Here is a 16,451-nt window from a genome sequence, read left to right as displayed (position 1 = left end):
CACAACTGATGACTGCAGTTTAACAATGTGCAAAGCTTCATCACGGCTGGCTGGCTGTGACTCAACTACTCTCTGCATTTAAAAAAAAATATCAAAATTCGATAAAAGCCAACAGTCCTCCTGAGCCATTTCCACTTTGCCGAGAGGAGGCTTCCTATCCGCTAACAGAGTAAGGAAATCAAATTAGCACTGGTTTTACACTCACTTTCTTCACAACATGACAACTGGCAGTCAAAGGCCAAGCCCATCAGCACCGCACACTAATTTCTTAACTCCCTTAAGTGACTCTGCGCTGCTCTCGGGTTCAGCTGGGCCTGAATGGAGACAGAGGAGGTGATGCTGCGCAACCTCCTGTTTCCCCTTCCCTGGAAGGTGTGGATTCCCTCTCTCCCCATACCAATCTCTACCTATGTCTCTCTCTGTGTCTGTCTGTCTGTCTGTCTGTCTGTTTCTCCCCCTCCCTCCCTCCCTCCCTCCCTCCCTCCCTCCCTCCCTCGATCTATCTATCTATCTATCTATCTATCTATCTATCTATCTATCATCTCTCTCTCTCTCTATCTCATCCATCCATCCATATCATCATCTACAAGTGATTAGCAAGAGGATAAACATCACCAGGGGGTGCTGATGCTTGCTTCCCCCAGCTGATTCTCAAGAACATCCTGCCAAAGCTTGGGCTTTCTGACAAACCCTTGTCTCCTACCCAGATTTACACACTGGAGGCAGAAATTGGTTGCTGCAGAAGGTGGTGGAAGCGGTGGTTATGTGGTGACACACATAAAAAAGGCAGGGCTCGGATCACATGGTCAGGGTTGGGGCCACCCTCTTGGCTTTTGTCACTCCCCACCGAGGATGCCCCTGTGGGCTGCCATGGAGAGTTAAGACCCAGACTGGATAGGTTGGTGCAGCAGTAAAGGGGACGGCGTAGGGCTGGAGAGATCCAGATTCAAGTCCACACTCAGCCACAGAAGTTCACTGGTGAACTGGGCCCAGTCCTTCTCTCTCTCTGACCCACCAGCCCACAGTGAGTGGATATAATTAGAGGGGACAGTCAAAGAAGCTCCCCAGAGCCCTTGTGGGGGGGAGGCAGAATATACTGTACATTGTTGCAAATAGCACTGTTGTTGCTGTCCTCCTCATTCAGAAGATCAAAGGGTCAAGAAGAACAGATAAAAAGGGCTGCCAGTTCCCTTCTCTCCAGCCCCTGTTCATGGGCTCCAAGTCACAGACCGGTGGAGTTTGAATTAGCCAGACAAGAGGCCCCAGAGGGGAAGTGGGTGCTGTTTTAGAGTGACAGCCACTTCCTGCATCCATCACGGGTCCACAAGGGATCTTGGCCGTTCTCTCATTAGAATTCCTGTGGCGTGGAGCTGAGGATGAGCCCTGCCAGGGACGGCGCCAACATTATCTGGTCTTGATCACAATCCTTGAGAGGTTAATGCAGGGAGGCTCACTGAAACTTCCCCATCAATTTGTCAAGGCAGCCCTCGAGCAGGTCTCACATGACGCATCGCCTCTCCGGTTTTAACACCGCGTGGACTCGGCCCCTGCTGGCCGTCTAAAAAAGAGGCAGCAGCCAAGAGGATCCATCCCCAATCTGTTTGCATGACATCAGTGGGTAGCGGTGGTGGTGAGTATCTTAGAATCCTCCCCGCCTGAAACTTGAGGCAGTGGAGGGAGAGGGACGGATTGCAACATTAATTATGCATTTTTAAAAAATCTAACAGATCGGGAAAAGCAAGGAAGGAGGGGAGCAACACACTCCCTGCTTCCTTAATTACATCTAATTCCTCTGCTGAGGCAAAGAGAGAGGAAGGGGTGTGAGAGAACCGCAAGGCTCACCCTGCTGCTGTCAGGCTGATCAGAAGGAGGAAGGGAAATCGAACGCTTCCACCCTCCTGGAAGCATCCATGGCTCGCCCTGCTCTGAGGGCTTCCCTGCTCCTGCTTGTAGTTGCTTCCACGGTGCAAAGCAAAGGTAAGGAAACCCGTGCAAAAGTTTGAAGGGGTGGGGTTGCCTGGCTTGTGGCCGTAGTGCGGAGGCATTTGTACAAGTGGGGGGGCCGTGCCTTCCGAGGTGGTGACCCATCTGCACTTCAGAAGTTGAGGCACAGTGACAAATGTTGACCGAGGGATGCAGGTGAACCATCCTTGATATTGGTGTGGAAATGAGTCCGTCAAGGGCAGTTCCCTGGCGTTTGTGCTAAATATTCATCATCATAAAAAAGGTGGTGCAGATAAGGAAAATAAATAAAACCCTTGTTATCCAAGATGGGCATGGAGATAGTTGCTACAAAATGCAGAAGTGGATACTGGGTTAGATGCCTTTAAAAAAAATAATGGAGGCTTAGACATATTAATGGAGGATGGTCTCGTAGAGAAACTCGTCATGATAACTTCGTGCACAGACTCCATGTTTAGAGATGGTCACCTCCCAAAAAAAGATGCAGGGGACAAATAATGAGATAACTCTTGCTTTCCTATCTGGAATGACACGCTCCCAGGATAAGAAGCCATTGCTAGCCCTGCTTGGAAACAAGATGCTCAGTAGACTTTTGGTCCAACACTGTAGTAGATACTTCAGAGCCAATATCGTTTCACAGAAGCTCCTGGTGCTCGGTGGGTTTATTAGGAGAACTTAAGAGCATTCTCAAATGTGGTTCTTTAGTGGTTGCAAAAGTTAAGTCTGAACTCATCTTTGCTGCAAGAGGAACTCACATTTAGTGTCCCATTAACTGTCTTCTCCATCATAAGCATTCTTCTGCTTTTCAACTAAAGAGAACTGCACATTTGGGACATTATAAAAAATTGTAGAATTGTTGAGAACAACATACCAATAAATAATAAAACCAGTTGTGAAGCTATGGTCTAAGGCCAGAAGACTCAGAAAAACAATCCCAAATTCCTGGTTGCTTGGAATGGTGGGGGCTGCATCCCTGGATGATACCAAGAACCCAGAGAACAGATGACTGCATAGCTGTTCAGACTTCCTGTTCCTGCAAGCACCATGTGCTGGTGCTCATAACAGTAATCTGTTAATTAGGAGCATTTCATCTTGCTAAGCACAAGAGCAGAATCGTGAGGAGCTGGAAAATGTTGACAGGTGGAAAATTGGTGTTATTTGGTTGCCATCCTAAGATGCATTTTGAGACACACAATTGCATCCTAAAATAAGTAGCAAAACACCATCCTTCTGGAAGAACGACCAGATTACAGAGCTGCAGTGACCCGCCTGTGGTCCAGGAGAGGTGGCAGAAACTGTTGGAGATTCCCAATGAAAGAAGGGTGATTCCACACACTAGGGTTGTTTGAAAGGGCTATTTCCTGGAATTTCCATAATCCATTAGGATACATTCTGTTGGATCAGACCATACTTGTAACTAGTCCAGCATTTGCTTTCTCAGCAACCAATCAGAAGCATCCAAAGCTTTATGAAGGCTTATTTGAAAAGGCTCAGTCAACTTCATAGGAAAGCTTACTACTCTAACACCAACCCCCTAAACCAGCCTTCTCCAAGTGTCAGTGGGGCATCAGAATGGAGAAGACTTCCTAAGATCCTCAGATCAGTAGTTCTCTTTGTTAGGCTTGGTGGCATGTTCCCTTGTTGAAGGGATGAGCTGTAAGTGATGCAAACTGGGCAGCTCCAGAATGTAAGAAGAGTTCTGGTGAAGGGCAGTTCTTGCCTGCCCCAACTGCTTCTGACAGAGATCCAATTTAGGTAGAGAGGGAACAGCTCCTCTTCAAAACGTAACAAGTGTTTTCCACCCAAAGGTCCTTACTTCCACTAGCTCCATCCTACTCCTGGAATTCACTTGAGGTTCTAGGAGACTCAGCTGTGCTTTTCAAGAAGTCTCTTCCTAGGTCTTCCTGCAAGCTCAAAGAGAGCCTCTTCTGTCATCAAACTAATATTGCCATGGTGCAGGAAATGTGGTTGGTTTTAACCAATACTATTATTATGGGGACATGTTCAAATGTACTGTATCTTCCTATGTACCTTGTAATGACAGGAAACTACGTTTTTAAGTGGTTCCATGTAGCTCAAGGGAAATGTCCTAATAGGACCACATGAAAGAGTTGTTTAGTCCTGGGAAAAAGCACATGAAATTGTTGATTTCTCTTGCCCAGAATGTTCTTCTGGACTGGCAACATTTTTCTATGTTCTCAGGTGTCCAGGAAATATCCACACATGTCACCTGTAAACCTTTTTAGGTAATTGCCTTTAGGACTGTATCAGGGACTTTGCATCAACAAGATTCAGCCAGAGAATGATTGCACACCAAACGTCCTAGAATCAGAGTCTTCCAGTTCCCTCACGAAGCCACTTCTCTTGGGAACTGAGCGAAATGGAAAGCTGCATCCTGTCCCATTCAGCTCAATATGATCTCATCCTGCTGCATATAAACACAATGCTGGTCCAGCTGCCGCCACACAACCCGTCTCTTTGCCTTTTTCATGGCGCATTGGACTTTGTCTCCCTAGCATATGAACATCTAATGCTGTAAATGCTAAGGGTTGTTTACAGGTCCCACTACCAACTCTCGCGTGCGAAAAATACAGGGGCAGAAGAGACGGCAAGATCAGCAATGTCACTCCTAGGAACTATCATCTCAAAAGGTGCTGAGCAAGGGAGACAGGGACCCCAGCTCCTTCCAAAGATCAGAGTCTTCTTCTTCCTGAGAACTGTGTCAGCTTTGGCACTGCCCTTGTAGACGCCAAGAGAATGCCAAATGCTCTGACTCCAGATCTTCCTGAACCGATGACACTTTTCTATCTGAGACTTGTATTATGGCCCATAAAACCATCCCTTTTCCTTTGTAATAACAGCAGAGAACACTCCACCCATGGGGGTGGGGTGGGGGGTGGAATGGAGGCAACACATCTAAGAGCTGATCCTGGAGCTTGGCCAGCTGTAGAATTTGCCACATCCGTTGCATTTTAAAGGGTCACTGGGAAAAAAACGAAGGCAAATCCTGCTGCACAATTAGGCGGGTAGCCTGCTTACCACCGAATCCCCTAATATGCCTTCATCCTTCCCTCTGTCTCTCCATCCGGCTGCCTGGTGCTCGTGAGCTCCCTGAGCTCACAGGAATTAAGGATGGTGTGAAAAGGCAGAGGGGCCTGCTTGAAAAGCCGCCTCCCAGTCTGCTTCCCCCAAGCACTGGCTGATCTATTCCAATTAGGTGCTGCTTGTAAGGTGTGAATTGTGCCCCAGTGGTAGAAAGTCATGTACAGAAAGAGACATTGCAGGTAGCAGCTTTGCTGTTTTGTCTTCCCTTCCCTCATCGTGAGTTGCCTTACAAGATGAAGTTTTATGAGAAGCCAATATCTGTGCTGCTGATGCTGGAAGACTTGTTACTGGAAATTGGGGGGGGGGGGCAGCATCACAAGATTAGCCAAATATGCTATTCAAAAGGCTGCCCGTCAGTTGGCCATAGAATTGACTCTTTCTTGGTAGAAAACATATTCTGTCAGGATAAATGGTGCACAGTTAGTGGTTATTTATTATTGCTTACCCCTATCTCATCAAAGCATAGGAGGAATTCTGTGGAAATGCACAGGACTTTGCTACAAGAAACCCAGTCTAACTGCCAGTAGATTACCAGACTGGGTTCCATGGCCCCTGATGTGTTTGTTCAACAGATATGGTTACTGTCTAATGTTGAATTATACCTGTAGCATGGATGGAAAGCAGAGCAGGCAGAGTGCGAAGGAATATAGACCTGGCCTTGTCAATGGGGAAGAAATGAGTGAGCCGTTAAGGGGGGACTTGCAGAGAAGATTACTTGGTCCTGAGAAAGAAGAAAGGTGTGAGCGTGAGAAAGTAACTCAGAATAACCCCACCCAATTTTGTTGGGCCTGAGATGGGGCAGAGAGAAATTCTGACAAGCTTTCAAGATTTCTGAAATGCCAGCCATGCCTGTTTCTTGGTCTGGCCTACCTCAGAGGGCTGACAGAAACCAGCAAAAGGCTTACCACACGTAGCAGGAGAATAGGAACTGAGACAGTGAATAAGGACCGCAAAATGTACACAGGAAGGTTCCAGTGCTGTCCGGTAGAACATCTGTTAATAGAAAGGGAAAGAAAAGATCCAGAATTAAACCCTGGAGGACAAGGAGAGAAGAAGATCAAGAGCCTAGAATGCTGCAAGTATAGGAGAAGGGTCTCACCCTATGAATGAGGCTACAATATTGGAGCCAGAAGGCCATGAAAGGGGAGAAGCCAAGGGCAAGATAGAGAGATAGAGATGGAGATGGAGATGATGGAGATGGAGATGGAGATGGAGAGAGAGAGACAGAGAGAGAGATACTATAGATGTTCTTAACAGTGTTGTATTTAGACCTGTATGCCCAGGCTCATCCTGAAAGGAGACTATCAAAGAGAGATGCTGGCTGGTAGAGCAGGCGTCTTCCCCAGTGATAAAAGATCAAAATTATTTGCTACAGTTAAGAGGCCAAGAGGACTGAATTGGTGCTTATCACCTTTTCGTCCATGAGGCCTCTACTAAAAACATTCTTCAGAGGAGCTCAGTTAAAAGTAGCTCTTGCTTTCCTATCTCGTTCAGAGCCACACCCAATCTGTAGTCCAGCTGGTGGGAGGATGGGGTGCTGGCACCACAGGATAAAAATGAGAGGAAAAGGAATCCAATATTAGAGTGGAATTAATAAACCAGAATGTTAAGGAAAGCCAACATTCAGGAGTCAGCAATGATATAAACATGGTCAAGGAAGCAAGGTCCAAGAGAGGAAAGTCAAGCTGGTGGTTGTTTCTAGGCTGAGATGAAACTTTAACATGTCTTGTGAACCCTACACCCAAGGAGAAGCCGTTTTACGCTCAAGGCATCCACAGTTCTTGCTCTTTCCCAGAAGAAGTATCGGCCTGGGAAGACATTTGCCAAACTCAGATTCAGCATAGACTTCTGCCCAGAGACACTGGTGCAGAACAGGTATAACTGGGCAGAAGAAGAAACACCTTCCCTCCTTCCTCTACGTTTAAGTCCAGCCATGTCAAGTCATTAGTAATTTATCCTTGCAGAAACTGGCTAGAGTTAAGACCAAAGCAAGGTAGTTGGTATGATAGGATGGTTAGGGTGATGATCTAGGACTGGGAGACCATGCTCAAGAAGCTCACTGCTTACCTTAGGCCGGACACTCTGTTTTTGTGTCCAGTATATCACAGCTTGTTGTTGCATGCAAAGGCATTGGGGGAGGAAGTGCTATGTAGGAAGGATGGAGTATAAATCTAATGAAAATAAATCAGGGGCTCCCACAACTGCGTGCTTGGTTTCTTTTGTAGTGTCTCAGAAAATACCCAGCAAAGCATCCAGCTCAAGTAAGGCAGCCCTCCGTCAGCTCTCAGATTATTTATTTGCCAATTACAAGAAGGACGTCCGGCCCGTCTGGAACTGGAGGAAGACTACCAATGTGGCCATCGATGTCATGATTTACGCTATTCTGAGCGTGGTAGGACCTGCCTCCCCCACCAGGGACTTCCTTCCTCTTGCTTCCATGGCTACAAGGATGGGGATCAAGCCACACACCCCATCAGGGTCTGGGCAAGCGTTTTAGTTCTCAAGGCCCCTTTGGAAAATTCCATTTATTAGCTGTGCTCCCAAGATTTTCTTAAAATGGAAAATGTGAATATAACATGTGGGTGTTTGAAATGGGAGGCACTTAAAGGCAGGAAGCATTTAAGGCAGCGGCTGCTGTTGCTTCATGTACACTCCCTGTTGCTGTGAAGCTGGAACTCAGAAACTGGCCTCATAAACAGAATGATGACTTAGACTCAGCCTGCTTCCTCCGACTGGCAGCTGCTCACGAAGCTCTCTTGTTGAGGTTTTCCTTCTGCCAAAGAGCCTGTTAACTAGAAATGCCAAGGACAGAATCTGTTTTGATGTGGCTTTTTATATAGTTTTACTTCTTCTAATTTGTTTAACCTGGTTATACACCATCCAAAGTATTCCTGCTGTTGGGCAGTCAAACTGCACAATTATGATTAGTTGGTAGATATAGATTGATGATAAGAGATAGAAAGATAGAGATGACAGATCGATAGATAGATGTACTGTAGATAGATAGATTGATAGATGATGGATGATAGATGGATATAGATAGATAGGAGAGGGAGGGAGAGGAGGACCTTCTGTAGAAAAAGCCAGCCCCCCATCCTTGAGCCATGGGAAAGGGGGCAAAACCTTCCTTCCTTCCTTCCTTCCTTCCTTCCTTCCTTCCTTCCTTCCTTCCTTCCTTCCTTCCTTCCTTCCTTCCTTCCTTCCTTCCTTCCCAGCCTTGGCTGGTTTTGCAAGCAGGCCCAGGAGTGAACCAGCCTTTATATTTCTTCAGCCTCATCTTTGCTTCTCTGCTTTCCGCAGGATGAAAAAAACCAAGTTCTGACAACATATATTTGGTACAGGCAGGTAAGAAGGTTGATTCCCCTCGGTAGCCTGGCCTCTGCCTTTTTTCCTCCCTGTTGGTTCTCCTTCACACCTTGTACTAAGCATGGTTTCTTTAATCATGGATTGTTAAGTAGGCTGGCAGCAGAGATTTTAGCCTTTGTTCACTTGCCTTGTTTTTCCCTTGCTTTGGTTTCTTAGAAACAATCTTAATTTCTGAATTCATTTTCCATGTTGTTAGCTGGTCTGAGTGTTGCATCTGGATTGGAAAGGCAGGTTATACAGTATGTGTGCGTGTGTGTGTTTAAACAACATAAGTCAAAAAGAAACAAACCCCATTGTGGCTTAGTGCAATGAGGAACCCAGATTCTGGGTCATGGTTGGTTTTCTGGTGTCCTCCCCTTTTGTCCACCTCCTCAGACGCAGCCATGGGGAGCTGAGGCATTTAGTCACACAGTTTCCAGGGATGAGAGGCAAGAGTCACTTTATTTGGGATGGTCTCAGCTCCTACAAAAATGGTGCCAGTGCCCTGAAAAAGAGAGTCCTGGCTATCAGATGAATGGTAAGTGATGGTTGGCATTAGTGGGCAAGAGAAGGTGAAGAATCCCGTCTGTGCTGTCAAGGGGTTGAGTGGCAGAGTAGAGTTCAGGTTAGATCAGTGTTTCTCAACCTTGGCAACTTGAAGTTGTGTGGACTTCAACTTCTGGAATTTTGGGCATTGAAGTCCACACATCTTAAAGTTGTCAAGGTTGAGAAACACTGGGTTAGATGGAAGAAAGGTTGGATGTCCTGGGGGAAGGAGGCTGTCCTTTTGGTGGCCGATAGAAGAAAACCATGAGTTTTGGAACAGAGGTGTCTACTTGAATGGTTCAGCATCCACCTGTAAATGCAACTCCTCCCACCATTTTTTTTTACTTTGCAGCAGTGGATTGATGAATTCTTGAAATGGAATCCAGAGGACTTTGACAATATCACCCAGATGTCTGTTCCCACTGAAGCCATCTGGGTCCCAGATATTCTGATCAATGAATTGTAAGTCTGCAGAAACCTCCTTGGGTTCTCCTCCCCTCCCAATTGTGTGTGCTGGAACAGGTTGGGGGGAAACCAGACAATTCAGCCTGGTCCTCCCCTCCCTTTCCCTCCCTGGTGCAGCTTTGCACTTAGTATTCTCGATGATGCTCTTCCTTTGACTGAAAACCGGCTCCATCTTCTGTGTACTGTACATTGCAGATGGAGAGAAGGCTGAGGAATTGGGATGGTTCCAGTAGTGGAAAACTATAAACGGTCATAATTACCCTTGCTGGGCCGGGCATGGGATTCAAACACTCTGAGGAAGTCTTTGTTCAGACAATGGAGGGGCAGCTGCAGAGCTGCCAAACTCTTTTTGAAAGAGTGAGAGAAAGGGGATGGATCTGTGGTTGCCAACAGGCCTTCTATTACTGCCATTACAAGACCTTTGCAAGTACAACTAGAAGGGTCCTTTGGGGAGGAGACCCCCCTCCCCATTTCCATAGCAATTTATTAATGGCAAACAACTTCTCTGGCAAACACCAGTTTTCTTACAGCAACATGGTTTTCAGAAGCAACCATGCACCCGAAATGTACCTTGTTTGTTCTTGTTTCCTCTTCTTCCTGATCTGAATTTCTAACAGACCCTTTTACATGAACTAGTTAATGGGAAGCAGGCATGCTGCAAAACAAAGTCTTTTTCTTTGATGTCACATTTCCAAGATTGCTTTTTAGCCCAATAAGGATCCTAAAGAAGGAGGGGAGGGGATTGTCACACCGTGTCTTGTTTGGAAAAGTGACCAAAAACACAAAACAAGGAAATTTGGGTAGCTGCGACCAACCTGGGGATAGGCAGGGAGCAACCAAACCAGTCTTTCTTCTGGAGAAGGGGTTATTCCTACTGGCCTGACCCACCCTTTGGCAAGGAAACCCTTGCCATGCTCTCAGATTTAACCGTCCAAGGAATGGAAGTAAAATGGTGGGAAATAAGCTTGGTAAAGAACTCGTTCCTGGGGCAGACTCTTACCAGACTCTGGTAAGGGGAGAAACGGTTTAACCTGGCTCTAGGCAAACCAGTTGGTGGCAACCCAGTTAGAGGAAAGTTCTGATGAAAGGAAGGGCAATGTCTGTTCCCCCTGAGATTTGCAGAGTTGGACAGCTGCCTAATCCCTGCCCCAGTCCCAATCCATAAAGTTGGAAAAGTGGGTTCCTTGGTCCATCTGCAAGATTAGCACTTCTTCCAATACTTAAAGTGACCAGAGCAGGAGGGAAACTTCATCTTTCTAAAGTTCTTTCTTTCATGATTGTGAATGGGATAGATAGAGAAAGATGATAGTTTTCTGCAGTAATGTTCTCCCTGCAGCCTACTCTATTGCACAAGAGGCAGAGAAAAACAGGTAGTCCTGGTTAAGTTCCCTGTTGCAAAGCTTGGAAGAACCTATCAATCCAGGCCTCACTCTCTTTCCTTCCTGCTGCTCTGAGACTTGTTCTATTCACAAATGTCTCCCTCCCTTGAGGGGAAGTTAGCATGATAGCTGTTGTAGCAACACAGGGTGTATCAGCATTAGTGTTGTCCATGTGGACAGTGAAGACTCAAGGGGTGGGACTGTGGCCTACTTGCAACTGAAGCTATGCAAGCCTACAATTCTCTTCCCTGGGCCTGGCATAAATCTTGCGATAACTGGAAATTTGGAGTGAGCTAGATCTAGGGATAACAAACTGACCGTTGCAAGAAGGGGTCAGCATTTCCATTCTGAAGAACTTGAGATGCTTTTGCAAAATCAATTCTCCAGCTTTGGAAAGCTGGCCTGGGGATGTTCCATGGTTGATCGACTTTGATGAATTTGCCTGTAAGTTATACCATTGGTGCAGCTTTTCTTGAGTTCCTATTTCTCCTCTTCCATTTCCCACAGTGTGGATGTGGGCAAATCCCCTGAAATTCCCTATGTCTACATCCTGTATAATGGGGAAGTGAGGAATCTCAAGCCTGTGCAAGTAGTAACAGCCTGCAGCCTGGACATCTACAACTTCCCCTTTGATGTACAGAACTGTTCTCTGACCTTCACCAGTTGGCTGCATAACAGTACGTCGTGAGCTACATTGCTCTGTCCTTGGGGCTTCTTGTATGCTGGGGGGACAAGCCATTTCTATAGTCTAACTAGGGAGAGGAGGTCTCTACCACCTCTGGCTGCTGCAGTAACCTCTTTTCCAACCTTCTGTGGTAAGAGTCCCTTTGACTATGGAGGATTAGTCTAGCAATGGCTGTTCTCCATAGCAGCTCAGTGGAATTCCATAATATGAAGCCATCTGCCATTTTGCTCGATGAGAGAGTCCCTGGAGTATTTGTTTGCCACTGTTGAAGACAGTCTTCTGCATGTAGACCTTTCTTTGGGAGGATCCAATGCAAGAAGATACTATTTTCAAGACTCAGATTGTCACTATAGAACCATTAGAAAAAGAATCAAGCTTGATCACAAACTGAATTGACCTAAGAATGGGTTGGCTATAGCCCGTTTATCTTTTTATTTTTCAGGAATTTCATGACTCCTTTGTAACAGAGCTTTGTTGTGTTGTCGGGGGACTAAAGTGGGGTGACCTGAGTAGGGAGGCCAGTCCGTCTCTCTTCATTTGGACATCTCACAGAAGGATAGTTTTCTACAACACAGCACCTGGATTCACACAACGTGCCAAAGCCTAAATCAGGGTTACATAATTGGCTATGTTCTCATAACATGCTGTACCAATGGCTTGCTATGAGGGTGTGGTTCATGCCCCTTTTAAATCAACAGTTGGGTTTCAAGCAGCTGCTACATCACCCACCAACCCAGTCTAGTGTCTGGTTCAAATCACTCTTCTCTGGCACCCTTTTCTGTTTCCTCTGCTTCTTTATCCTCAGTCCGAGACATCAACCTCTCCTTGTGGAGGACCCCAGAGGAGGTGAAAAATGACAGGAGTGTCTTCATGAACCAGGGCGAATGGGAACTTCTTCATGTGCTCAGCCAGTTTCAAGAGTTCAGTGTTGGGAACAGTGATTACTATGCTGAGATGAAGTTCTGTGTAAGTTGCTGGGGTGGGCACCAGAAAAAGCTGGGCTGGATGCCAGGAGCACCACTGTCACAGCAGCTGCAGAAAAGACTGGTGCTGGGAGGGTAGGATGGAATCCTGGAAGGAATCAGTAACTGCCTGATCAGATCATTATAGCATAGTTTATGGGCATCCACCCTTCACATGGTCTAGGCCAGTGTTTCTCAACCGTGGCAACTTTAAGATGGGTGGACTTCAACTGGGGAATTCTGGGAGTTGAAGTCCACCCATCTTAAGTTGTCAAGGTTGAGAACCACTGGCCTAGAAGCTGCAGCTGGGCAGCATGTGAAGACCAGGAGTCTGGCCACTAAAGTTAAAGTAGCTGTTGACCTATTGGCTACTGAGCCAGTCTGAGGGTTTTGCTTTGGGCCTTCACATCTCTGGACAACATCCAAAGCCTCTAGATCTCTCTCTCTCTCCTGGCAGGTGGTCATCCGGAGGCGTCCCCTTTTCTATGCTGTCAGCCTGCTGCTCCCCAGTATTTTTCTAATGGTCATGGATATTGTGGGCTTCTATCTGCCCCCCGACAGTGGGGAAAGAGTCTCATTCAAGATCACCTTGCTCCTTGGCTATTCCGTTTTCCTGATCATTGTGTCTGATACGCTGCCTGCGACTGCTATCGGGACCCCCCTTATAGGTAACAGCGTAGTGCCTTTAGAGTCTTCTGCACTGCTGGGGTGTGATAACTTGGCGGCAATGCTCAGTCAGCTTGAGGAAAGGGAGGAATCCTTCTGAGATCTGCAGTGGTCAGATGCACTCCAAGAGGACCAGTTGACTGGCTGGTGGAGAATGTCTTCTGGTTTGCTTCAGCAAGTGGTGCTGGGAGTGATGGCTAAGACCAGGGATTTCACAAGCAAGGTGTAGCTGTGATTAAAAATGCTGTCTAAACTGAAATCTAAGATCAACCTGAAGAGGAGCTTTGAATGGGTGAGGATCAGGAGAAACTAGGACCCTTGGTATGAGCCGTAGAGAATTTTGAGTTGGAAATGAGGGGTTGTAGAAGTAGGAGGACTGGGTTCTGCTCTGGTGACATGGGCATTGCTGAAGTCTCCGGCTTTGCTCCTGCAGGTATCTATTTTGTGGTCTGCATGGCCTTGCTGGTTATCAGCTTGACGGAGACCATCCTCATTGTACGCCTGGTGCACAAACAAGACCTGCAGCCGCATGTTCCTGACTGGGTGAAGCGCTGGGTCCTGGAGCGGGCCACTGTCCTGCTCTGCATCCAAGACAGGAAAGCGTTCCACCCAGGCTGCACTCAAAGCTCAGACATCTCCAAGAACACAGAGAGCAGTGACAGCACAGGTGAGCTGTCTAATGTCCCAAATCAAGGCCTGGTCATGTAGCCACCTGCTATTGCAGCCACATTGCACTAAGCCATGGTTTGTCACATACACCACAACTGGCTGGGTTCACACAAGTTAAGGTATTGTGTGATGCGCAAACCTAGCTATATGTGGGTGGCTATTTCTCTCCTGCAGAGGAGATCTTACTTTATGAGCCTTGAAGGTTCCCGAATGCTTAGGATGGACTAAGCGAAGGATCGGGCCTCGGTTTCAGCCTGAAGGGAGGGGCGCAACTTCACCCTCTGGGTCTGATTCAGCATGACCAATCTCCGTCTCCATCCACTTCCCCCAGCCAAGCTGAACCACTACAGCTGTGACAGCACACATGGCTACGAAGGCAGACCAGGCGGTGCCACAGCCCAGCTGCAGGGCGAGAGCCCGCTGCCAGTTGACAGCATCCTGCAAGAGATTGCGGCCATCCGCCGGTTCCTGGAGAAGCAGGATGAATTCCGTGATATTGCCCGCGAGTGGCTGCAGGTGGGCTATGTCTTGGATGTCCTCCTCTTCCGCGCCTACTTGGTGGCAGTGTTGGCATACAGCATCACCCTTGGCACACTGTGGTCCATCTGGCAGTACGCCTGACACCCCCACCAGAGAAGGGCTCAGCAGTCCGTTATGCACCGCGAGTCTTTCGCAGATCTTTGGGCCCGCTGAGTTGCATTTCAACAATGAGTATCAGATAAATTCTCAGATTCTCCACAGACTCCCAAACCCCAGTCTATCTTGCTGAGGGGGGAGAAACAACTAGTTATTATAAACCTCTCCATCCCAGGTTTTTACATTCCAGGGCTTTTTTGTGTGTGGGGGGGGGGGCAGGTATTCTACAGAATTTATGACTCTTGCATTTTCTCTTCTTCATTTTTGTTATCTCTTTAAGAGGGGAAATTTTGGTCACTGAGGACTATTTCTTTTTCAGTACGTTTTAATCCCCAAGATGGATAACAGAAAGTCAAAATAGTGTTCAGCGGCATTTGTATTCTGTGTGGCTATTTGCACTAATATTGTCAACTGACCTGTCTGTAAAATGGGCAGTCTTTTCTTGCAGTCCTCCTATTTGTTGTGCAATAAACTGAACTAAACTGAACACATCCAAGCACTGTGCACCTGGACTGGATTGCATAGCTTATAAATGAAGAATCGCAGACGACCTCTCTGTTGAGTATGTAGCAGAGGTAAACTGTTGCAGCTGTTCTTAAAGGCAACATCAATTCAAGTGGAAAGAAAATGCCTATTTAAATGGCTAAATAATCTTGAACAGGGCTGAATATTTTGAAAGCAATGGTAATATTACATCACAGGAGAGACAGAAAATATTTCATAAAGGAAAAAGGCCAGGTAGGGCCAACGACTGAAGCTGTTTCTGTGCGGGGTGGAAAATGTCTGCTTTGCCCCCGATCAAATTCTGTCGAAATTAATACAGCAATTTTGTTACTCTGTTACTGTTTACATTCCTGGAATGTAAACAGGATTAAATGATGTGGGATTACATCTGACCACTCAAAAATATTTCTCCTCCTGTTTTGAAAGACCATCAGCACATTATCTGCCAACCTCACAAGATGCAGCAGTTAGTGAAGGACTGGCCACCTTTCTGCTATTCCATTAAGGAGGGTAACCTAAAAAGTTTCACACACAGGAGCAAGGAGAAGACATTGATCCCATAGATAGCATCACCTGATCCACCCCGGCTTTACATTTACTCAAGTCAGACATTTATGGCAATGGGATCCGTTTCAGCACCATGGACAGAGCAACTGGATTTGCAGCGTGGTGGCGGACCGGCACCGCTGGGGTTGTGCCCCCTCCCTGCTTTTTTTTAAACTCAGGAAAAACGAAAGCCAGTCAAGTCACCAAGTATCTCTCCCTGCCATCCCACCTGCTTATGTTGCTAAGCAGGGGTGTAAAAGCCATGTGGGAGCTTTAGGCCACGCAAAGCTCAAGAGAATGAAAATTAGAGAGAGATAAACGTCTCATTCCGAGTGGAAAGATCTGAAACAGGAGCTGATGTCAGTAAGGACTCACCACCCACACTTCTGCCCATCTGACCCTTGGCAAATATTATAGCAGGTCTCAATGCATCCCACTCAAGGGCCCTTGATGCCAAAGGAAACCTCTCCTTGACTTCTCCTTGTGAAGACACAAGAAATAGGCAAAATATTCATCCAGCTCCTGGCCTTCTCTTGGTTTGCAAACATTTTCTCAGATTCATCCTACTGGAACCCTAGGATGGCAATTCCTTGTCAACAAGGACCTTACATTTTGGCTAACTTAGAGTAGCCTTCCCCAACCTGGTGCCCTTTGTCTGTCTTGGAGACAACTCCAGAATCCCTAACTCTCATGTGTGGCTGGGGATTCTGGCCACTGGCTCAGTACATTTGGGAGAGGTTGGTACTGTTAGTTGTCGAGTAATTCTCTTAGAATGTGTGACAAACAAGCCTCTGAAGAACAACAGCTTACTAACAGGCACCCAAGCATCCATCTGTCTCAGAAGCGATGCTGGGAGAAACGCTAGTCACATCCAACTGTTCCTCACAATCAGTTATTCACAGAAGCTGATCTTTCGGCCCCTTTCCATCTTGCATTCCACCAGAAGGTCAGGACTCCAGCTGAAGCCGCCATCAGCTGGAA

At 46.8% G+C, this 16,451-nt stretch overlaps 1 protein-coding gene across 1 annotated transcript; it reads left to right on the top strand.

The window, feature by feature from the left end:
- The first annotated feature begins 1,894 nt into the window (after positions 1–1,894).
- Positions 1,895–14,409, top strand: LOC134502551 (5-hydroxytryptamine receptor 3A-like). The gene is made up of 9 exons (XM_063310928.1): positions 1,895–1,977; positions 7,293–7,459; positions 8,368–8,412; positions 9,311–9,420; positions 11,310–11,479; positions 12,293–12,453; positions 12,907–13,117; positions 13,549–13,782; positions 14,116–14,409. The coding sequence occupies exons 1-9, from the start codon at positions 1,911–1,913 to the stop codon at positions 14,403–14,405; spliced, it is 1,455 nt and encodes a 484-aa protein (XP_063166998.1). The 5' UTR covers positions 1,895–1,910; the 3' UTR covers positions 14,406–14,409.
- The last annotated feature ends 2,042 nt before the right edge of the window (positions 14,410–16,451 follow it).

Source organism: Candoia aspera, chromosome 9 (assembly GCF_035149785.1).
Source record: "Candoia aspera isolate rCanAsp1 chromosome 9, rCanAsp1.hap2, whole genome shotgun sequence".
Taxonomy (NCBI): Eukaryota; Metazoa; Chordata; class Lepidosauria; order Squamata; family Boidae; genus Candoia; species Candoia aspera.
The sequence above is the reverse complement of the archived record's forward strand: the minus strand, read 5'-3'. Positions and strand labels throughout refer to the sequence as shown.